A 26,451-nucleotide genomic window follows, 5' to 3' on the forward strand; every position below is an offset into this window, starting at 1 on the left:
CGCTATTAGCGTTGCAAATTTATTACACGTGTCACTATTGTCGTCGCAATGTGTCTCAAAACATCGCTATTTGCATCGTTATTTGCGTTAGCAATGCAAATAACGATGCAAATAGCAATGCCAATAGCAATGACAATAGCAACGGTTCAATAGCGATGCTAATATCGACATGTTTAGCGATGACAATGGCAATTTTTTTCATGAACATTTTGGTCACTTTGAACGTCGGTATGAGACATGTATCTTGTAGTGATGCTTTGACAATATTTGATACTTTAAGAACAAGTTTGTCCAACATGTTTTTCACAACCATTCATATATCCCCCTTGAAAATACTATGAGTAAATGCTATGAAAATATTCAAATTTTGATGTACCTAAACATCGTTGAAAGTAGTATTGAGCTTTCCCATTTTAAACAAATAAAAGATATGACCATTAACAGTTTTTTGGTTTGTATTATCATTGTTGAGGTTTATTCATGCTCATAACTCTTTCAACTTGAATATCAAGATCACAACACCATAGAAAGACTCAAAATGGCAAATTATTTGTCACAATGTCAAGTGTTCAATATGTATTTATGGGCATACCCCCAAAACTTGATATATGAGTAGTGCCCTTTCTTGTAAAAGGAATTCAATAACCCCTAATGACTAAACATAATAGAAGCTTTTCCATCTATTGGATCTGTGGTTTCTTTACAAAGTGAGGGATAGACTTTAAAGGACATGCAAATAGCTTGCACATACAATACTCATTGGAGTTATGGTGGCTATCCAAATCCTCAAATAGCTTTTATTGCCTTTGTTGTTGTTTTTTAATTATCTCTTTTTTAATTTTCCAATACTATGTAGAATATATGCTCATGACGTAGAACTTGAGACTTCACACTTATAGCATATGGCTTTGGTGGATACATGATACCTACAATAGGAGGGTGCATCATGTAACGACTGGACACCATGACAACAAAAACTGAGAACAAAATGGAGTTCATCCTACCTCATTTTATTTCAAACTAGTCAAGAATAATTTTGTCCAACATAAGTGGACCTTAGTCATCTTGCCCAAGTGCTTAAATTGACATGAAAAGGTTTTTGTTGTGATTGCCTATTAATATGAAAATTTTGGCTTTGAAACTTCTAATACTATTATAAGATAGATATTTTGCCCATTGGCAATTTTGATGATTTCTCTCTTGGCTCGTAGCTCTCTCTATCCTAAAATAGACCCAACTATGAATCTCCAAGTTAGGAGAAATGTAAAGTTGGACATTTTTCAAACACATACATGGAGATCACCATTGCAATTCTGCCATGTCACCTCTTTCTCCTAAAATAGACAACCCAACTATAAATCTCCAAAATAAGAGAAACAATAGCAATTAGGCCCAAAATTCCAATGTACCCTTCTCTCCAAAGTTTGTTCGGTTGCAAAATGTCGATTCCCTTGAAGATGTTAATTATTGCTAAGACAACAATAGTGTACCCAAGGGTGTGATGGTACACATTCCATGGTTTTCTAAGCTTTTTATGTACGCTGGGCCTTATAACAGTAGATAATACTTGCAGTGTACTGAGAGCAAAGATCGAAATCCCAATATTTTGGTGGGAGTATTGTATAAGAGGTGAAGCCTTCCTGAGGCGCATCCCTAGAGCCCACCCGAGAACACCTAGCATGTAACCAAGAGTTTGGAACGAAGCATGGACGTAAAACCAGACTTCGCTCGGGGCAGAAAGCGGTCGAATGTAACGAGAAACCACAACCCCAATAAGAAGGATAACTCCCCAGGAGATGGTACAGACGGTGCCATGTATGTACTTGAGGTTGTAAAGGGGAGGGGACCCAGAGGGAGTAACTGGAAGGGAGGTGAGCATGTCAATAGATTGGTAGCTGTGGAGGTCATCTGGCAGGGTATCATGGGGTTGGGGTTGGAAGGCAACGACGGAGGAGCCTCTGTTCCAGACATGGTTCAGGGTGGTAGATGCGTTCGGGGCCAGAAGGAGGGTGACGAACATTGTGATAGAAGATCCGTGGATCACCACCGAAGAGTCGAGGATTGTAAGGTCAATGGGGCTGCAGGAGAGGGGGGAGTCCTCGCTCTTGATCTGGCTGGTGAGCTTGAAGGGGAGGAGGTTGGAGCCGTTGGAAGGGGAGGTGAAGGCGATGAGGACGCTGGAACCCACCATGAACTCGCCGTGCGGGTTGATGCCCCAGCCCACCCAGCCGGACGGGCTCGTCGCCTGACCAGAGAAGGCCACTTGCAAGGCCCTGCTGCCGCCCTCGGCTAATTCCCCATATTCATCAGCCGGCATTAAGGTCCAGGCCAGGGCCGCCTTCTGCGTCGGCAAGAGCACGCATTTGCTGAAGTTGTAGGGCTCGCCACCCGGGAGGAGCGCAAACTCTGTGCTGCATCTGCTCTCTTCCTGCAGCGCCCGCCCTATCGTACTCGTAACCATATCGCTCATGCCGCACAGAATAACACTATGAAAAACTAGATGATAATAATATTGCAGAGACAGCACCGGCCCTCTATCGCCCATGGCATGCATCATGTGCTGGTGATCTCAAGCGTCTAATTAGATCATGGGGTTAGGATGCCGAGTCCGTAAGATCGCGTGTGCTCTGTCTCATGATGGTCTGAAAACGGGTACTGCAGACTCCAGAGGAAACGCCGTGCCAGTACAGGCTACATATGAAGAGGTCGAAATCATAACGATGCACACGAGACATCCGGTGCTATCGTCATCCTTTGATAGATCCCGTAGTTATTGCCGGCCCTCCTCTCTCGTTCGAAGCCGGCTTGTTTCTTTATCCTGATATATGCCGTGTCACGATAAAGTAGGAAGATGGATGGACCCATAACATTCCTCTATTTTTGGTAGCAGATTCAACAAGGTGATATAATCACAAGGACCTCCGAAAACACGGCCTTGTAAGAAGGGAGAAACATAGAAACATTAGTAGATAAAATTAAGAAGAAAGTAAGCAATGTAATGAGTATTAAGATTGATATTCATAGCCATTTGCAACATATTCTTGGAATGGTCTTGTGCAAAGAAAATGTTTGGGACTGAAAACAAGGAAAACGTTTGTCAATCCCACACACAAACTTTTAAAGATTAAAATGCGAAAAAGCCTTTTTCTATGCACTCTAAGAGGAGGTGAGATCACCTCTACTAACAATGAAAATCAACAAGAGTTCACTTAGTGGTGTCACATCATCTTGCATGTTAATTGCCTATAAGATGCTAACAAAGACTGCGACAACCTCTCTCAATCCTCTTCTTCTAAAGATCATCGATAACACATAAAGAGACTCTATACATTATATTTGTTTTCTAGATATCATGTTTACTTTTTCTAAGACTGTAAAGTAAGGATAGGACTATATCATCATGTACTATTTCAAGAAAGCACATAAAGAGTTGCGTAGGAATTGCTTGAGGATGACATTGCTTGTTTAAAGTTTTCATAAGTGATGCTAATCATGTATCAATAGAGTAACCATTGATGGTTATGTGTGGAAGTAGTTATGACCAAAGAGATCGGTTTGGGAAAGATGGCTTTAGCACTACACTTCCTCTTCATAGAGGCGGCATGAAGACTCTTGAGCCACTTGCATGCACAACTTTAGACATCTAATCATTTTAATGCAAAATGTTGCTAGATTGTTTCTTAAAACTTGGAAAATCTTACTTCAATGCTAAAAGGGAGCTAGCACAAGTCCTTTGGAGCTTATATCAACAACCCATTACATTGTTTGAAATCTCTTCATGGATGGATTTGTGGTTCACTCTCACTACAAGAGAAAGGCCCTATAGACACGCACTGTACACGCAAAAAAGCGGGCGCGTTTATAAGCGTGTGTATCAGTGCGTCTATTCACGCTAGTATAAAGAACGCGTTTATATATCCGCATTTATAAACACACTAATAGATGTGAAAATAAACGCACATATTTTTCATTTCTCATAAAGTCCTTGAATATGACTAAACCTTTTAAGAGCTAGTATTTGTTTGAATAGGGCATGATTGGATGTATATACGGCATAATTACACCTGGATCATAAGCTAGGACATGATATACATGTATAGGATCATACAAACATGATATACATGTATATACGATATGATATACATGTATAGGGCATATACATGTAAAGGACATGATATACATTACCAACTTTATTTCTTTTTGAGTATTACAAATATACATCCAATCATTCAAAGCTAATTATATATATGTGATTTCATGCCCTATATACATCCAATCATGCCCTATACAAATGTGATTGGATAGGGTATGATGATTGGATGTATATACGACATAATTATCAGAGAAGTGATTGATATATGCACATGTTGCATCTATTGTGCACTTAACCTAGCCATGGCTAAAACTTATAGATCAAAGGTTGACTTGTGCATTTGCAATATATATATATATATATATATATATATATATATATATATATATATATATATATATATATATATATATAGAGAGAGAGAGAGAGAGAGAGAACTGATCAATACACTCACATGTCTCATTTGTTGTGCACTTAACCTAGCCATGCATGCCAATTCATAGCATGAGTAGATTGATGTAAATCAGTTGGCTCGTGCATGTGCAAGCTATTCCAATCATGTCAAGGTGCACTTATAGCTCACATATAATTTTAGATAAGGTGGACCACATGTAGCCAATGTGCACATGTCCTCTTTTCATCATCTTTAGCTAGTGTGTCCACTTGTTGGTGACTAAAATAGATCACTATAAGGATACTTTGCAATACCAAGAAGCCAACTACAAATCTCTTATCTATGAAATGTATAAGTAAATTAACTTGGTTAATTTGATGAGGTCAAGTTTTCCTTCCATGGACAGTGTGGTTGGCTATATTCTACTTCAAGGTTATAGGAACTTACAAAAGTCAATGGAGCATCCTAAAAATGACAATACTCTAATTACTATATCAAGTCACTTCATGTACATATCTTTGATTGATTGATGGATAATATGCCTTTCTCTATCTCTTTCATATACACCTTCATTGCATTATCTCTCTCTAGCTAAAAACCATTCGTGCTTTATCCACCTATTGATACTTGCATGCAATTGTAAGTGGGATGGTCTAGTAAGTCACCACATATGTGCCAATTGACTTGCCAATGTGTTATCCACTACATAAATAAAATTGTATGAATAGCAATGTAGATCAAGATCTTAGCTTAAATCAATGACACCTTTTTGCACAATATAAACTATTAGAGTTTAATTACAATATATAATGCCTACAAATAAGAAAGAGGCTTGATTTGTTGGACCACTATGCACATACAATCTATATATGTCATATTCCCTAAATGCATGCATTGATACTTACAACATGGAGGCAAACATTTTGATATTGAAAGACTAGGAAAGTCATGTCATGTTGATCCAAAAACAACCAAAAGCTAGCATCTAATCAGTTTAATTGTTCCTGCACGTCTGTAAGCGCGTGTAATAGGTATTATCTACGCATATACACGCGCTATTACACGCGCTTACAGACGCGATGTCGTCGCGTTAAGGGTTGAAGGTCTACCACTAGGGCTTTAGTGCAGAAGAGGAGTTTAGGATTCAAGGTTCAGGAAGGGAAAATAGATTGGGGTTTAATAAGATCCGGGATTTAGAAATAATTTAGAAACGGAAGAAGAGTTCAAGCTTTTTCACTATGTACTTAGCATACATGAACGGAAGAAATAAGTCTTTCTTGATTACATCAAATGCCTCTGGATACATACATCATATCATAAAGGATATTTTCAGATTCTCAATTCAATTATGAATATTAAATACAATATCTAATGCCATTTATTTCAAGTACATAGATGGATTTCAACCGTTTGGAACAAGTATTTTGTTGATAGATTCAAATGCATTCAAGATTTGGGCCAAAGATACATGAAATGAATTGAAGAAGCATAATTTTAACTTCAGCCCTATTTTAAAACAGAAAATTTCAGCCCATAATCAAGCTCAAAATGAGTGCATAAACTCAAGAAGAGGCACTTCTAATCATTAATGAACAATGTCCTGATGAAAAGAGGTCATTTCCTTCCATTACAACCACATAAATCCCATGTTTGCTCATAAAAATGGACCATAACAATGGGCTGCCCTGTTTATACTGGTTATTTCAGCCCATAACAGCCCGTATACAATCAATATCCTCACCCTTTGCTTGCCCCAAAGTCACTCAAGTACTTGGGTACAAGTCGGGCTTCATTGGACCAAGAATAATGTAGACAAAACGAGAGAAGTCATGCATAAGAGCAGGCTGAATACTTTTCTCTCAGATTTTCCTCTTTTATAGACTGTTTCAGCATGCATTTTCGTCAGACCAAATGGGCAAAGAAGTGGAGCTCTCACCATGTTTACATCTTCAGTGTTTGGGCCTGTTGATCTTCAGTTTGCATGCTCCAAATCATGCACCATAGCTCCAGCTCTCTCCAGTTTGCTTCAGACTATGCAGGCCGCATTTTGCATCGAAAAATGCGGGCTGCTTCTTGCTCAGCCCCTGGTCACTTTTTGACCTACCCAGGTCACTTGCTGGTCACTTAAGTCTATTACTTCAGGTCCCATGTGGACCTAGTGGACTTTTGGCAACTTTTGGCATTTTTATTGGATTCTGACCATATTTTTGCACCTGAATCAATGTGATTTATCCTGCAAACTGTCAATTACTTCCAGTTGACCAAGTTGTAGGTTCCTATAGACTTATTTTTCATAAATATACATGGTATAACTGAAAATTATATGCTAGATACAAAAGAACTTGTGTAACTAAGTTGGTTATTGGATAACAATGTCTGAATTTTGTATGCAATTTCCTCATATAACTTCCAGTGAAGCTCTTTTGTGTTCATAAGAATCCCATGATTTATATTATGAACAGTGAACTCTTTGAAGCGCCACGTAGATATAAATTTTTTTAAAAAAAAGTTAAGGCTTTCTTTTCAAACCTGTTTTTTGCGCGTTTTCTGCAGTTCGAGCTCGACATCACTACTCATGTCTATCTATCACTTTATGAAGACAATGACACAAGGAAATAAGAGTAAAAAGAGAACAGGAGGAAAGAAGAGCCAAAGAGTAAAGAACAAGAGCCAAACAGCAAGGAAGAGAAGAAGATTCAAGCAACTTACCAAGGGAAGGGAGAAGGAGGACAAGGAGCTTGCAACCTAGCCGCCACCCATTGGAACAAGCAAAGAAGGTGAGTTCTTCTTCTCTCTCTCAATCTTGTTTGCTTTCTCTGTCTGTTTGTCTCTCTCTTCTCTCTCTTTACATGCTATATTCTATCATCTATGGAGGTTTTTTTGCACGTTTTTTAACCAAGTTTGAAAAGAAATGGTCCAACTATGTGCATCTGTCAACACGTCCAGATGACAGTGTAGACGCGGGTATAGACGCGGAAATAGACGCGCTGACAGACGCACACAGAGACGCAGATATAGATGCAGGATGTAATATGTTTTATCTGCACAGGGTAATATGATTTTTCTTGTGTAGATGTGGAATCCTGGATCCTCCAGCACTGATCTAAACAAGGAGCAATTCATGGGGGAGATGACTAATTATCTTGGTCGCCCTCCCACTGCAGAGGAGGTTTTCAGTGTGATGTCTGGGACACCTATCACATCTTTGCCTAGCATTGTCGTACATGGATCGGCCGAAGCACGTGCATCTACAGAAGCACGTGTATCGAGTGAGGTAGAGGGTAGTGCCCGTCGAGGGAGGAGGGAGAGTCGTGAGGGAGGACGAGGAGGTTGAGGGCTTTGTGGGGGTTGCCTAGGAGGTGGCTCTCGATCACCCTCACCGGAAAATGAGAGAGATGAGCCTCCACAAATGTACTACTCTATCACTGATGTTGGCGGTATCTTGCATGACTCTGAGGGAAGGGAAGTGATAGCCTACTTGAGGAGTGTCGTGCATACCACATACAAAGATTGCATGATTCCCTTCAAGCACCAAAAAAATGGTTTGTGGCAAGCGGTGCTGCGGGCAGTACATAGAAGGTACCCTAATCCCGAGAATTCACAATTCTCAGATGATTGGGGATTGTCAAAGGTGAGAGACGCACTTCATAACAAGAGGTCTCACCTTATGACACGCGCTAAGGAGTCACTGAGGAGACAAGAGCAGGGGCACCCTGGATATGGCCAACCACCCAATTGCCACCACAGGGAGTGGAAAGAGGCCAAGAAGAGAGCAGCGGAGAAAATGACAAGTCGCCAGCATGCAAAGGCGCGACATATCCAGATGGCAACCATGGGATCATCACATTATGGATTGGGAGGTAGGGAGTCATGGGAGGCTGAGTTTGTAAGTATTATTTGATTTTTAAAAAATTTAAAATTTGTAATTTGTTTCACTTCATTATGTAGTGTGTTCTAATAGGAAAGTCATGTTCAAATTGTTTCACTTCATTATGTAGTGTGTTCTAATACGTTGTATGTTCAAATTGTTTTGTAGTATCATATCGTTGGTAGGATGCCTACTCCTAGAGAGGTAGGCTACCATCGAGGTCATAACCGGGTGTCCACTTGGTAGTATTTATACGAGGAGGGATTCATCATCATGGAGGAGCAATATAATCGTGCCATGAGGATTCCACCACCAGAAGAGGTATGTTTTATTTTTTACATGAAAAGTATAGATAACTCTAATTTATTGTTTGTAATGGTATTTATATACATTAATCCTTTGTGTAGGCGAACCCTGATGCAGTTGAGGATAGCGAAGGGGGGACTAGCAGTAGCGGTGGCGGCAACGGCAGCGGCACAGGCAGCGATGGTGGTAGCGATGATGATGCCTCTTCTGAGGAGATATAGAGGAGCCCCATGCATACATTCCTCCCCTTGGCTTGTAATTTTCATTTTTGATATGTATTACTTTCAGCTAGTGCTTGCGACCATGACGATGCTTGAGGTCACAAGCACTAGAACTCATCATGTAAAAACGTTTCATCTATATATATAAAATTTCGTGTTCTACATACATTGTTTTGTTTTCAGTATCCAATCTTCGAAATAATCTTTCTCTGTTTTCCCTAAGCATACAATTTGATGTTGATGGGGGGGAAAAAACCAGAGAGCGTGTGGCTTGCAAAGCCACATGCTCTCTGGTTTTTTTTCATACCTCTGTTTTGCGCGTCTATCAGCGCGTCTAAATTGCAGGATAAATGCGCGTCTATTCTCGTAAAAAACCTACAGAGTAAACGCTTTTTTAGACGCGTAGATACACGCACGTATAGACGCACAATATGAATATATCCACTTTTTTATAAATTTGATTATATATTTACATAGTGCGTCAATACGTCCATCTACATGGGCGTGTAACTCTGACTATAAGTGCGCTTTTAGATGCGATATTGTAGGCGCAGCAGTAGACGCGGTAATAAACGCGCTCGACATTTTTTATCACAGTTCAAATATTGCATCTACAAGTGCGTCTATGGAGCCTTTTTGTTGTAGTGTCTTCCCCTAATATTTGAACTTTCTATGAGCTAGCTAAAGAATATTAGAAGGCCTTGAAAGCTCCATGCCTTTTGAAATGGTATTTTGAAGTATAACATTGTCATCATATAGAGGCTTTGGTAGGTTAGCACATTACTTCAATTTCTCAATCAAAATTTGGAATTATCATAGATTTTTCATTAGCAAGGATTGGAGGAATACTTACACTTCATGTGGTTGAGAAAAAGGCAAAACATTTCACACGGGGTTTTAGGTTTTCTTTATATTAGGATAGCTTGATACCTTAACCTCACAAAAGGTGACAAATTTGAGGTCACTAGTTGATAATTTGGTTGATAGGATATACATCAATAGGCATTGCTTAACAGGTGCACTGCTAGACGTTAGTAAACCTTGTTCATGCTAGTTAATTAGGGCATATTTGAAAACCACTTGCTCTCAATTTTTGTTATCTTTAAGTGATCAATTTCAAAGCTCAAAAATCCCTTTCTCTTATATATATATATATATATATATATATATATATATATATATATATATATATATATATATATATATATATATATATATATATATATATATAAGTAATGAAGATGTAACCTTTCAACCTAGTTGAGAAATTCTCTTTGAGTTTGCAATGTTTGTTCTTCACAACTTATTATAGTGTTTCCTATATCGAGCTTTTAAATTCTAAAAGCTTTTAAGAGGCTTCTACTCTCCTCACATATACACTACAAGATATATGCCTTATACCAACATTAAAAGAGACGAAAATGTTCATAAAGAAATTTATCCATGTCGTCCCAAAAAGCATCATTATTGGCGACGCCATAGAACAGTCGGTATCAGCATCGTTATCAATGTCGGTATCAGCGTCGCAAATATAGGCGCAAATAACGACGCTTTGAGATGCATTTTGCGATGCTAATAGCGACGCGTGCAATAAATTTGCGACACTAATAGCAATGGTAACAGGGAAAAAAGAAATTTGAGGCAAAGTGTACTTAAATCATAACATTAATACATGAAATAAATATATTATCGCATAATGAAAGCGACCGGTATAATCATGGCAAGATACTACTACTACATAGAAAATGTCTACACAGATCACATGACCAAAAAAGAAGGGTATGTGAGCTCTAGGGATCCAAGGGCGAGCTATATATCCTCGCTATCTGAAACCTCATCCCGCCACAAAGGAGCATCGAACAGACTCTGCAAAAAAAGAAACAACTACACATCAGTCCACCATACAATAATGCATTCTAATTAAACATAGTAACTACAGACAAGAAAGATGAGTGACTTACAAGGCCGCCGCATCCATACAATCGGTCGATCAATGCAGTGAGACCGTGCCTCTCTGCATATCGAGTCTCAAGGCCAGTGGGATCGCGATTTGTAATGGAGTGCTGCAAAGAAAATAAAATACAACTGTAGAAACATGATTTTTAGTACAAAGGATATTGCAAAAAAATAAGCAAGCAAAACAAAAAAAAACTTACAGAGTCCTCCAGATATGTCCTGTGGCCGTCACTCCCAAGATGATGGACCACTCCGGCCTCTAATCGTGCCCTCGCCGCCTCGCGCTGCTGTCTCCAACATCCTGGAGAATATGTAGCCTCCTCCCTGAGTCAGCGCTAGTTGTCTGTGTCTAGCCACTCGGGCTTTGAAGCCCCACTCTTGAGTGCCTTGCGTGTATCAGATCATCTATATGACATATATGCACACATGCACTCCATCATCCAGCCCATAGAAAACCTATCTGTTGCGGCTGGTACCGAAAATTCCTCATGCAAGGATGCTACTATGTAGTCCTTGCTCCCCTCCGGTATGTTCTTCCAATGATCCAAGACATTGTGCCGAAAAACTTGTTGGCACAACTCTCTCATGTGAGCCATCACCCTCCTCCCCTCATCATTCATGATGATGGCTCCTAACCTGGTGTCATCTACATGGTAGACATACGCCTCTGGGGTATGCCTAAGATGGGTCCTCTCCCACCTGTGACCACGCTCCTGGACATATCCAGGACACCCCTGTACATTTGGTGTACCTACCGGGGTAGTATCTATCGGAGTAGCACCCATAGGGATGCCACCTATGGACAGCTAAGCAAAAGCCGAAGTGAGTGGAGTAGACATCCCCACAGGTATGACAAATCCCAGAGGTGACGCAACTCCAGCAGAACGACGAGACAGAGACACTACGTCTGTACCTCCACAGAAACCACCTAAGCCACACTCTCTCGAATCGCCACGAGAGCGAGGAGTAGCACCTGTATCCCGAGCCTCGACCACGGGCTCACTACATCTGGATCTCTGCAACATCCCCCTGAACTACTCCCTCCATCTGGCCCAAGTCTGGAGCATCGACCTCATCTGCTAGAAATTGAAGCATTAGAGCGCAGCGAAGTAGATGATCTGGAGACATACGCATGAAGATCTTCTGTAGCTCCTCGTCACTCATCCCTCGACTCATCTTGATGATCTAAATATCCACAAAGGTCACCTGCACAGATAAAAATGATGTTAGCATAATCAATATAAATCATACAAAGCGCGGTAATATAAATCTTTAAAAAATGATCTTACTTAAAATGCATAACTTATGTATCCTTATAAGCGATTCGTCAACGAATTGAGTAGGTGGATGCTCCAAGTATGAAGTACCCTATGGTCCCATGTCAATCTTCGGACACAACTTCGCATACACTGGAAGGTCGATAGGCATGTCACCACAACATGATGAGTCCACCTCGTTCTCAAAGAATTCTTGGACTCCTGTATTTTCATCACTGTTACCCGATGCTGGCTTCTCTACATGCTCCAAGCTTTCGGTGGCCTCCACCCCTTACAATATCGACCCCTCTATCTGGCTATTGTCCTCATCTATGCCCGAAACATCACTTTGATCATATACTCTCGCACTTTGGGGAGCTGAAGGTATAACATACCACCATCGAGGTTGTCGGGGGTTTGGATAGAAAATTTCTTCTCTTGTAACTCAACAAAATTAACGTATGTAAAGTCTCCACCCACCCATAAATTAATGTATGTCGGAGTGTTTCCGGTCTCATGGTATTGCACCAGACCTCATCGGACCTCGCAACCACTCTCTCTTTGTTTTTTATCCATTCATTCTCTTCTCTCCTTCCATTTCTCTCTCTTTTTCTCTTTCTTTATTATGTTGTATGTTTATTCCCTCTCTCTCATTCATTCTTCTTTTTTCTCTTTCTCTCCCTCTCTCATTTCCTTTAACAAAACATCTCTCTCTCTCTACTACCAATTTTCTTTAACAAAATATATATCTCTCTCTACCACTACCACTACAATAAACAAGAAAAGAATAAAAAACAACAATAACAACAACAACTACTACTACTACTACTACAAACAAGAAAAGAAGAAAAAACTACTACTACTACCACTACTACAACAACAACAACAAATAAGAAAACTAAACAATAATAAACAAGAAAACAAAAAAAACTACTACTACTACTACATCAATAGCAACAACAACGAACAAGAAAACCACTACTACTACTACAATCACGACTACTACGACTACGACTACAACAAACCACTACCACTATAATAAATAAGAAAAGAAGAAAAAACTACTACTACTACTACTACAATAACAACAAACAAGAAAAGAAGAAAAAACTATTGCTACTACAACAACAACAACAACAACAAACAAGAAAACTAAACAATAATAAACAAGAAAAGGAAAAAAACTACAACAACAACAACAACAACAAACAAGAAAACTACTATTACTACTACTAATACTAGTACTACAATTACGACTACGACGATTATGACCATGACTACGACTACCACAACAACTCTCTACCACTACCACTACCACTACCACTACCACTACCACTACCACTACCACTACCATAACAACAACAAACAAGAAAAAAAAGAAAAGAAGAAATAACACAACAACAACAACAATAACAACAACCTCTCCCTCCCTCCCTTCCTCCCTCCCTCTCCCTCTCCCTCTCTTTTCGTCTTTCCCTATTATGTTTAATATTTTCTCCCTTTCTCTCTCTTTCCTTCTTTCCTTTTCTCTCTTCCTCTCCCTCTCTCATTTCCTCTCCCTCTCTCAATACATATGATTTTTAACAAAAACAAGTAAAAGAAAAACAAAAACAAAGCAAGAAGGAACAATGCACTCACCATAAAGACCCGAGGATGGATTCGGCGGCTCCTCTTTACGATGGCGGCTCCTCTTCGCCCTCTGTACACTTCCTCCTCTTCCTGCGAACGGCGGCGACGACGATGAGAAGCTTTCCTTCTCCCTCTTTCTCTCTTTCTCTCCCTCTCCCTCTCCCTCTCCCTCTCAAATGCAAGATGAAGTTCGCTCTCCCTTTCGCTCTCTCTTTCTTCGTTCGTGCAAAATAACGCACTGGGGTTTCGGCCCACGTTTTTTCATCTAAGCACCGTCGCTATTTGCGTTATTTGCATCACATAAATAGCGACACCGCCATTTTGCGTCAAAAAGCATCGTCGCTATGCCTCCGTATCCTTGTAGTGATATTGTTTACAATGATGTTGATTTGCAACCATATTTAGCTATTATCAAGGCATGTCATGGAAATGGTGTTTAGAAGATTTTTCCTTATGTCTAAAGATATATAAGTAGCCACTTATTATTATCAGATGAAAGTTCCTCAAATGTCATATGGTGTATGCCAGATGCTATATGTTTCTAATAGATCTGTTGCCTTAGAAAATTTCCATGAGTGAGCTCTATATATTCTACAATTACATAGACAAAATCCCACATGATTATATGTAAGTGTAATCCATTAGTCATATAGGGTTATGATTAAAAAATTACATAGATAGCCAAAACATCCAACCTAACATCATCCCTTATCTCACACTAAAAATCTTATACAAAGGCCATATGCTAATTAAATTAAAAAATATATGAGTATATTAGTATTGTTCTCCTATGGCATTCTAATAATTGGTGTCTATTGACATTGATTTTCTACATTCAAACATTGGATACTAACAATTCAAATAGCAAAGAAGAGGGTGCTATTGAGAATATATTCACTCATGTGCGCATTTTCTATTGAGTATGCTTGATTATTTCCAATAGTTTATGAGCTAACACTTAGAGTTCTATCCTAATATAGAAGGAAAACCTATAGTCTTTAATCTATGAAAATAAATTCACATCCTCAAAGTTTGAAGGAGGTCCAAATCCTTCACAAAATATAATTGGCATATAAAAAAGCATCCATATTCCCAACATGAATGTTGAAAACTACAAAGGTATGAGTTGAATATTGATGAAAATTTCTCATACATGCTAAATAAAGTAATGATGTTAGTATGCATGTTGATGTTTGCTCTAGTATAATTTAACCTTGTAACTTCATTGGAAAATCTCAAGAAAACCAGTGTAAAAGGCATGACTAACATGAAATGTATGTGAGTCACTTTTCCCATTTGAAAGGTTGAGAAGTACTTTTATTTTCAATAATCAAACCTTCTTGTTCTAAGGTTTCAAGAAAAAAACCATGTAAGACAAATATTCCATAGAAATACAAAAAGAAAAGTCAAAATGAGGAGTCATGTGATTTGGGGGAAAAGTGGTTGAGAGAGATGGTTGCAACCCTTCTCTCTCTTCTTCATCTTCTACTGAGGTGAAGGCTTGCTTTAATCTTTGAAAATATTGTCCACTATTTTGAATTAATACAAACTTACCCTTTTGAGTTAGGTTGGTTAGAGGAGCGCCAATATCAAAGTAATCCTTGACAAACACTTGATAAAATTTTACAAATCCCAAAAAGCATTGAACATCTTATATAAATGAAGGTGTCTTCCATTCTAGAATAGTTTGTACCTCCTTAGGGTCCATAGAAATTCCCTTCTCAGAAATGATGTACCCCAAAAACAACTTGAGTTCGATGGAAAGAACACTTTTCTGGCTTTGCATACAACCATCTTACTTCTTGCAATCTATTTAAGACTATTTTGACATTTTGCTCATGCTCCTCTTGGTTCTTGGAAAATATCAAGATTTCATGCAAATAGATCACAATAAAGTCATCCAAGCATCATTTTTTGACAAACTATTGGAGCATTTGTGAGGTCAAATAGCGTAACATATTCAAAATGCCCATACCTTATTCGAAAAGTTGTCTTCCATTCATCACCTTCCTTTATTCTAACAAGATTGTAAGCACCATGAAGATCTATCTTGGTGAAGAATTTTGCTTTCCCACATTGTTCAAGGAGTTTTGGAATCAAGGAAAGAGGGTAGCAATTCTTGATAATGATCTTATTCAGCCATCTATAGTCCACACACAAACACAAGGATCAATCCTTTTTTTTTAATGAATAGAATTGGAGAGATCCATCCTTTTTCTTTATGAATGGAATTGGAGTACCTATTGGGAGATGTTGAATGATATATGAATCCCTTGGTAGGATTTTCATCAATATATTTCTCGAGATTTGCTAATTCACTTGGGATTAGTGATTATTTTTCAAAGGCCTCTCTTCAAAATTCAATCATTATTTGGTGACAAGGTCCTCAACTTAAGATATATATTATCACATGTTGGTATATGCTTTTGCATGGATGTCCATGGATATCCATCATTTCCCTCTACAGAAATAGCCATTTTAGGTGATCAAATCTCAGTTTTTATGCCAAAATTTTCATTTTTAGATTATCATTATGTTTTGGGGCTAAAAAATGATCCTAATTTTTGCTTGATTTATTCAAGGACCTGTATTTTTAGCTTTAAACTAAAAAATTCACCCAAAAGACAGACACTGCTTGGGATAGCTTACAAATGGGACCAAAAGGAGGTTGAGCTCTTTCTTGCAAAGCTATTATACAATCATAAGGTCAGTATTCTGGTAGCTTATCCACATTCTTCTTTTCAAACACATTCTTGGACTTTTTATATTGAGCTATGAGTGTGTCGATGTTTTCATCCTTTGGTATCTCCATTGGAATTGCATAAATAATAAAGGATGGATTCTCCTTTCCTTGATGCATGAACGCCTTTTTCCCAATGCATATTAGTCAATAATTCTTCCTTTTATTATTTTTCACTAGCCTTGGTTGAACCTTTCTAGAGTTGTTTTTGTTGGATGCTTTGTAAAGAAGTAACAATATCTTCCATCACAGACTCCATCATGACTAAGCAAGATCATGGTAGAAGAGTCTTTTCAAACTATTATGGGCATGTTTAGTTATCTTCAAGGGCGAGGAGATTACTCTCACATTTATAAGAGAAGAACTTGAAAGATAAATTGAAGTAAAACTTGGTTGAAAGATAACTCAATTATAAGAAAACTTGATTATAAAAGGGTGCTCATATGCGTGTGGCTTGATTATAATACAAGACAAGATTAGGATAAGACAAGAATTCAAATAGGACTTACCTCATAAGAGCCTTACAATTGGTGTTGGAAAGACTAAAGGGCTTATAGTCCCCCTATTTATAGCATAGGGAGGTTAAGGGGAACATATGTCCTTACAAGAGGGTGCCACATGGCATGACATGCATATCAACACATGGAATGCCTTGTCAAGATAATCTATGCATATGCTGGGAAGACACTAGGTCTCTGGTTGTGGCATGGCATGCACATCAACACATGGCATGAAGTTGTTAAGATTATCTATGCATATACTAGGAAGACACTAGGTCTCTAGTTGTGGGAGTGAATAAGAGTAGTCATGGATAGATAGATGTATATGATGTTAGAGAGATTTGTAAGGGAGGATTAATGATAGTAAGAGATTAGGAAAATTCTTATATGAGAGCAGAGACGATGATAGAGATTACATAGAGTAGAGACCAAAGAGAGATGAAACAACATACATCCAAGATATCACGGGCTCAAAGAATTCCAAAACTAATCCTTCATTAAGAAAACCTATTTATAATGAATCTCCCCTTTGTTGTGTCTTGTATCACCCTGTTATACCACCAAACACAAGCTTCTACTCTCATGTTGTTGTGATGGTAAATCTAATGGTTTTGTTGGCTTCAAAAGGGGGGTTGGATAAAACCCTAGGAGGCTTGCTCAAAACTCTTCAAGATTGCTTCTTTTCCCCTCTTCCCATCCAAAGTGTTGTTTGTTGCCTTCAGACTACAATCATGCGCGACACAAATTCAGAAGCCCTTGTTTTTGTATGAGATCTCCAAAACTGGATGAAAAGTAGCTTACTTTATGTAGAACACCCTATTCTAGAAGATTTCTACACCTTTTGAGGATATCTACAATAAATAATATCCAAAAGATAAAAAATAGGCTAAAATTATCCAAAAATCTCTTAATTTTAAATAATCCATACTATAGACACTAACATTGATGACTAATATGGCATTGACTATCTAGATTAATAAGAAATCCAAATGATGATGCACTTAATACCATAATGGAGAATGTGGGAATTTCCCATAAGTTTAGGACACATGGTCAAATCTTTGAATTTTTCATAACTTGAACATTATAACTCCAAATGGAGTGCTCTATAGCTCAATAGATTCCATTTTTCAAGCGCTTTCCAATGATAGGTCACATCATATGGTTTTGAGAAACTTATGGGCATGTTATCCAGGTGCCACCTTTTTAGTAGTCAAAAAATGGGAATTGGGAGATTCCCAAACTCACTAATATTGTGTTGCTTGAGGGTTTTTTACACTGTGTTCACGTAGTGGCACAACAACATGCATACCACACATGGCACATTGACATCAATGATGACATAAGTAATGATGTAGATATCTTCTAGAATATTCTACAATAGAAACTTCTAAAAGCTTCATGGAATGAGGGGCTGTTCTAGCTTACATACGAACCAAGGGCTATCCTTGCTTAAACATCCATCACAAATGCAAGGACTTGAGGAGTTGAGCTATGGGAGTTGAGTGAAAATGAGTTAGAAAAAGCAACCATATGATATTGTTGATGTTGATCCATGTGAAAGCTAAGAACTATTAAAATGTATGGTACTACAAACTATGTTCCAATAACATGTAAGAAGCTATATCCCATAAGCAAAGAGGGAAGAATGTGTTCAAGCTAGAAAGCTATAAAAAAATGTACTTGCAACCTTTAAATCAATCAAGTCTCTTTCATGCCAACATGACTTCCTAGTTGTTCTTCTTTGTTCCTCTATAATATACTCTTATCTTCTTCCTTAATCATGTTTTTCAGCATGATATGAGAGCCACTTTCCTAGATGTTATGGGATCTTGCATAGTTGCTACTTAAATTTTGAGAGATCAAGCATTGGAGATCCTGCTATCCAAGAAGTCCAAAGCTTGGGAGTGAAGACTTGCAAAGTTGTGAAGGTTCTTAAAGCTCTTGAGGAGGGGCTACTAGTTAAGTAGGGTATGAAAGTGCATCATCTCCATTTGACTATTGTCATATTCTTTGTTTTTTGGCTACCATTGCCCACAAATAAGGGGGTTGTTGACTATGAAACTTAAGGGGACTGGTTGTGTAGGAAGCTGCGGGCAACTTGTTTCACAATCCAAGGATCTGCTTAGAAAGTAGAGGGCTATAGTCCACAAACAAAGACTGAAGAGACAAAGAAGAGATAATAAGTTGTCTGCTACTGGAAATCTTGTCATTGCCACCTTAGCATGAATTCCATGTAAAGAATAGCCTCTCAACTTGTGTGAAATCCATGCGACTACAATGGCCCCATTGCTTATAAAACAATAGCATTTCTCTTTTTAAAAAAATGTTTCTTATAACCTTTGTAACAAGGTCAATAAGACTCCCTAAACAACCCTTTTCATGTTACTCACAATCAACTAGTTCACTTTAAGCCTTATTCACACTTACTTTATGTGAACAAGTTCTTGTAGTGGACAGTTCACACTTCTGTTGCTCCAAAATTGGATATTTTAAATTACATTCACACTACAATCATATTGAATCAGCTCATTCTCATGATAAACTTAAGAGCATACTCATATCATATAGTATTTCAAAAATTTGACTATAATTGCACCTATCCTTTATAAACTAGAGTTAGACATTGCCATGTGAGTCACCAACAAGACCTGTCCATTCCCAAAATCTCAGAAATAGAAGAAGTGAAAAAATTTAATAGTGGTGGTTTTCAAACATGGAGGATGAAAACTATGTACCATCTCATGTGCAAGGACTTATGGGAGTTGTTTGAAAAGTAGAAGATCCTAATGATCCACAATGGAGAAATAATAATAATAATAAGGCACTCATAATTATTGCATGGGGTTGTAAAGAAGTGAACTAAGAGAAAAAAAAAAGAGAGAGATGATTATAGAAGAGAGAGAAGAAGAGTGCGGAGAAGAGAGAAAGATTGGAAGTAGAGAGAGAAAGACAAAAAGAGGGAGAAGGAAGCCATTGAGGCTTAGAGAAAGATGATGTAGATAAAGAGACTTTTGTATTAATTTGAATGGTGCGAAATAAAAGTCTCTTATACCTTATATACCAACCAATGTAGCTAGTATTTTCCCACATTATTATTCCTAGTTTCTTACATTCTATTCCCACCCAAATGTTTTTGTCCCCAAAAACAAATTTGAAACTTATTTACAAAGTATGGGATAGAGCAAAATAGAGTACTACTACGTTTCAGCCATGACAATGGATGAATCAATTAATATTGCACAAAATGTGGAAAGTATAAAGGAGCTATGATCACGTATGTTGCATATACATCAATGGGAAAGAAAAACATTCCATCACTTGATCATAAATATTTGGCCAAATCATAACTTCAATGTGATAACCACATCTAATGCGAGGACATCCTTAAAGAGATGACAGAGTTGATAATAGTTTAAAGTCGTAATTTTATAATGTAGCTACCCATCTGCATTGGTTTGGAGTGAGGTTTGATTGAGATAGGAAAGTTGAGCAACAAAACTCATTTATAAGATGCTATTTAGCATCTTGCATACAACATTTTTAACATGAGTTCTACCATAAACATCAACCAATTTTATGAGCCCCATTACTAAATTCTGTGAATCCTTATAGTGAACCATACCATATCCTCGATGATAAAAACTTTATAATGCCAACTGAAGGAATCCTTGAGGTCCAACTTGAGAAACTCTTAGAAGTGAGATGAAAGCCTTTAAGAAATGGCACTCTATGGAAATATGTAATCTAAATGGAAGGATTTTTCAAAAAAAAAAAAAGCAACCTAGACAAGGAATCTATTATCTAAAGGGATCACCTTGATTTTCTATTGAGATGAGGACATCTTGATTTCTCTAAGGGAAAGAGAATGTCACATGCTCAAAATTTTCTCTAATAAATATGCATGGTGTACTAAGTTTCCTCCTCACATGCAAACTACCAAACTTTTTGCATAAAAGCATATATACACCTATACACACATGAATATAGATATACATAAATACATACACATACACATTCTTATTTAGAAATATTCTCGCACACTCATAATCTAGCTTATTTTTTGATATTCTCTATTTCATTGATTTAAAACATTTTGATACCATTTAATTTTTTATTCCTAACTAATTTGATTCTATCCTATATATCTCAAATAATGTTGTTTTTTTCCCAATTACAATAATTCCTCTTATTTTTTTCTCACTTTGTTTCAAAATTTTACCAAATTGTATAATTTATCTTACATATTAATTCATTTTTAAAATATATAAAATTATTGTTAATTTTCTTAAATTATCCAAATTTTAAATTAATATTTTTAACTTACCATAATTTACTATTGATTTTTTAATTAATTATTATATATCTAATATTTTCTTACCTTATCCTAATTTCCCCCCATCTCTCTCTCTCCCCCCCCCCCCCCTTTCACAAGAGAACACATTGAGGTGGAGAGAAGGCTCTAGCATGATGGGTGGAGAGAGAGAGAGAGAGAGAGAGAGAGAGAGAGAGAGAGAGAGAGAGAGAGAGAGAGAGAGAGAGAGAGAGAGAGAGAATACAAAGGAAACTAAGGACTATTTCTATGGAGTTTCTGAGTATTTGCCTTCAACCAATGGCTCCATATGAAAGCATGTAGAAGTTGTGATTCCCTTATTCTCCCATGATTCCAAAAATATTGTGATCAAGCAAACTCAAGCTTGTTGTTTTCATTTTGGAAATTATTTAATGAATTTAAAAATAAATTAGCCTTAAATTTTTCATAAATTATCATTTAATATTAATCATATATCCATTAATTCTTAAATAATGATAAAATTGAAGCGAATGCTAAAATCAATAGAAAAGGACTATGCTAAAATATCAAAAATTAAAATATACTTTTAGATATTTAAAATTAAATTATAAATAATTATTAAAAATTAAAAATATTAAATAATTCAAATAAGTACAAGTAAATTAGATTCAATTTTCTCTTAAGTTATTAGCAAATTTTGCTAAATAAATCTCAAAGAATTATGAAAAGTAGATTTTAATTCTATAAATGTGTCATATCTTTTTGAAAAATTAACTTGGGGTTATAAAAATCCTAGGAGGATATTCTACTTAAAAAATAATTCCAATAGCTAAGAAATATTAGTATTGTTAACACAACAATTAGATCACAGTCTAAAGTTTTTTACATATTAATTTCTTTACAAATAATGAATATTGAGTTTAGTTTATCCATCATTAGACAATAACTAAGGCTTGCTTTTGAGAATTAAAGATAATCGAGTCTCCTTTGTATTTAAATATATGTGTATATACACATGCACATTGGACCCAAACCATGAGTTAATTGTGAAATTATTAATTGGAATAAAAATTGATTGAAATAATCCTTTGAATTCTTACCTTAGATTAAGGTAGTCAACATCTAGAAGTGAATATTTTTATTTCGTTAAATTGCATGCTTGATTAAGGTAGACAATGTTTAGAAAGGTATAAAGATTTTGGTTGGCACAAATTCAATGATACTAATGACATATGTGCCTTCGATGATGAAACAAAATTAGGGCATCATATCTTCCATAGGGCCTCACCCAAAGCTCTTCACCTAGAGTAAAATTAAACTATCTAAGGCAGATGACTACCACATAGGTATGTGATGCCATCTTTATATAGCCCTATGTTAGGAAATTTAGGAATTCTCATATAGTTTGACAATCCCAAGAGTTGTTAATATTTGGCCACATGGTCAAATGCTATCCCCTTATTTTGAATGCAATAATTTTCTTAAATACTATATTGTCAATCTCCTCAACTTGCACTTTCAAGTAAGAGATTAAGATTTAGCCACATGGTCAAATCTTTACACCAATTTGAAAGTGGAACCTATAAGATTTTCAAATCCTCTAATATAGTGTTATTTGAAAATTATCCCTTATGGCGAGAGAGAACCAACCGATGACAATATCATCTTATACCCGATCCTTTGATAGAGAAGGAATTTATATGAGCTCGACATGGTTTAGGGTCGAAAGGCCTAAGATGAACACGATAGGTTTGGCAATCGAGTTTTTGCATTGGTTTTTGCTCTTAAGAGAGGATATAATGTAAAAATGAGAATAATATAAATATCTTGTTTCCGTGGGATTGTTTATATGTTTGTATGTAAGAAACATAGTAAAAGAACCCCTCGGGTAAGTTACTCATTATATATGTGTGCATCACGTGGGCTCAAAATAAGGTATTTTTAAAATACCATTTTTATACATTCTTTACATACAAAAGGGTGTAATATAAAGGGGTTATTTATGGATTGAATGGAAAAGGGTTATGTTTTATTCAAGAAAAAATGGCAGGTAAGGATATTTATAAATAGGCCTTGAACGCACGTGATGTAGAGGATGTATATATAGTAACTTCCCCTAGAAGAACCCTATGCTAAGACAATCAAGGAAACTCTCTTTAATTGTCTCACAACATGTGTAGCATGCTTGTTTATATATATATATATATATATATAAGAGAAGAAGGTAGACAAACTTCACTATAGGTGGACCTAGTTAGCTGGGTGGCTTCTCATAAAATTTAGATAAAGGACCCTAAATCGTGACCATCCTAGGGTTGGGATTCTAAGACTAGGTTAACATTGTTTGAGGGAGCAGTTTGAGATTATGCCTTATGGGTAGAGAGATCGATGCTCAAAACCCCCTCCTTTCTTACTCTCATTGAGCTAAGTGTGGTGCTTGGCCACCTTAAGTCTTTGATAGCTTATGCAATAGCTTCGGGAGAAGGGGGGTCACTCGTGGATATATGTATCTATCACATGAGTTCAAAATAAGGGATTTTTAACATATCATTTTTAGACATCTTCTAACATACAGAAGGATATAGTATAATTGGGTTATTTACAGATTGAATAAAAAAGGTTTGTGTTTTATTCATAGAAAGTAAGTTGATAATAATATTTATAAATAGGCCATGAGCACACATGATATAGAGAATATACATATAGTGAATCTCGTAAATACAATAGTTACTATCTTACCTCAATGCTAGTATATCCTCCTCCTTCTCCATGTCCTCTCCCTCATTTCCTCCCCCTTCTAGTCCTTCTTCTTTGCCCACCGAAAGCTACATGTGTTGCTGCCGAGGCTACCACACCCTACTCCACCTCCCTCTCTCTCCTCCTCCATCTCTTCGTCTTCCTTCACCCCATCCTCCTCCTTCAACTTTGCTCCTCCTCCTTCACCCACCTCCTCCACTTTGCCCCTTCACTGAGTATGTGTTGAAGGTAAGGAGCATTCCAAATGCATTAGCACTTATTTATGCAATGCCTCATGATGATGATTTCATTTTGTCTACATTGGGTGGCCTTAATAATGAGAAGGCTTAGAAATCTTTTGTTACTTCTATGTATTATGTACAAAACTGTTACTAGATTTTGATGAGTTGATCTCTCTTGTGATCATTGAAGAGATCAACAAGGTGAATCATCTAAAAGAATTGGTAAGGATATCCAAAATTTTTATTCAAGTTTAGGATCGCCCTTCTCTCCCCCACCACCTACCCTCCTTCCAACCATCCCTCCCTAACCACCCCACCCCCCACTCACATAACCCTTCCCCCCTCCCCCCCCCCCCCCAACTAACATAAAACCACTACTCCACTAAACCGCCTTCACACCCACCACCCTGCATATCGCCTTCTCTACCCCACACCCTAACCCCCCTACTTATCCCCCCTTCCCCTATCCCCATGCAAGCCCCATTCTCATGCAGGTACTCCTTGCACCCACCCACGCAAACATAACATACATGATAGCAATTTACTTAACCTAACCCCATCGACACACCCTTGTAGACTTCATGTCCACATCGACACATTTTTCATGCACTCTTAAGTTGTTCACCTTGACACGTGGATTTCTCTCAATGCTTGTTGGAGTGCAAGAGTCAAATTTATTTCATATACATGTGGTTTTTTGCTAACGTTCATGTGCACAAACACATGTATTGTCTTGTCTATGCCACACATCTACTATTTATGCATAGTACAACTAGTCCTAGTACATGCTCTTTTTTCCTATTTTAAAAACACACTTTTTCAAAAATTAAAACAACTAAAAATACATAAAATTTGAAAAACCTTTTTGAAAAGCATAAACAAATTGCAGAAAAAAGACTACTAATGAATAATTTCTTCATAAAGAGGCTATGATCAACCATGCCAAACTGCAAATCCAAGACTATGCAAGTACTGATATGTGCATGCTAGGCTCTTGGAGCTTGTTTTAGTCCATAGAGTGCTTTTTTCAACTTATACACATAATGCAGATACTGAGGATGCACATACCCTTTCGGTTGATAAATACATCTTCTATGAAGTCTTAATTCAAAAATGCATTTTTAACATCCATTAGCTATAATTTCCAACCCTTTGCTACAGCCAATGCAATCACTATCCTAATAGTTTCCATTTTGGCAATAGGGTTGAATGTCCCTTCAGAATCCACACCACATTGTTGTGCATAGCTTGTTACCACTAAACTAGCTTTATACCTTTTAATGTTGCCATTAGACTTGCACTTAACTTTGTAAATCCATCTACAACCGATTGACTTCTTACCATCAAGCAATGCAACCAATTCCCAAGTTTGATTATCAGCCAGTGCATTCATCTTCTCATCCATTGCTTTATATCAATTCTTGTCCATGACAACTTCACTAAATGTAGCATACTCTTTGTATTCGATGACCTTTGTCATATATGCATAATTCTATACTAGAAATCCATTGTATGTCATCTTTTCAATAGGGTATTTCACCCTTTGTGATCCTCTCAATTGTGGTGGACTACTTGATTCCGCTCCTTCATGAGGTGGTACATATCTAGTCTACCAAACTCCAAGAGTATGCATAGATGGAGTTACAAGCTCGCTATCTAAGTTGTCAGTCATATCATATCCACAACTCAAAACCCCAGGAGAATCATTAAGAACTTTCTCTTTCCTTTTGCCTTCTTTGCCTTTTTCTTCATTTCTCCCCCTCACTAACATAGTGTTGTTAGTGAATGGTGATTCATGACTATGTAACCTACTAGTCCAAGGCAAAACACTAAGAGATACATCACCTATAGGCCTAGACATAGTAGTACTCTATTGTGAAATATCAATAGATATATGATCTCAAGGTACATCATGTGGAATAGAAGAAAATGGACCATACCACGATGCCAGCTCATCAAAGATAGCATATTTGCTTATTATTGTTTCCCATTCATATGGATCAAAGCATTTATACACTTTTCGCTCCTAAGCATAGCTAATGAACACACACTTTTGTGCTTTAGGATATAACTTCCTTCACTTCTCATCTAGAATGTGTGTGTATTCAATGCAGCCAAAGAATTTCAAATGGCTGATGTTGTCCATATAGCTTTTGATATGGTGTCATGTCATGAATTCATGTAGTAGGAGTACGATTCAGCACATACATAGTTGT

At 37.2% G+C, this 26,451-nt stretch overlaps 1 protein-coding gene across 1 annotated transcript; it reads right to left on the reverse strand.

The window, feature by feature from the left end:
* Positions 1-1,075: 1,075 nt before the first annotated feature.
* LOC148026611 (cytochrome b561 and DOMON domain-containing protein At2g04850-like) lies at positions 1,076-2,635 on the reverse strand. Its single transcript, XM_087690487.1, has one exon. The coding sequence runs from the start codon at positions 2,555-2,557 to the stop codon at positions 1,322-1,324; it is 1,236 nt and encodes a 411-aa protein (XP_087546613.1). The 5' UTR covers positions 2,558-2,635; the 3' UTR covers positions 1,076-1,321.
* Between the last annotated feature and the right edge of the window lie 23,816 nt (positions 2,636-26,451).

This window comes from Lygodium microphyllum, chromosome 13, assembly GCF_053477565.2.
Source record: "Lygodium microphyllum isolate KBCC chromosome 13, Lygodium_microphyllum_v1.1.10, whole genome shotgun sequence".
NCBI classification, from domain to species: Eukaryota; Viridiplantae; Streptophyta; class Polypodiopsida; order Schizaeales; family Lygodiaceae; genus Lygodium; species Lygodium microphyllum.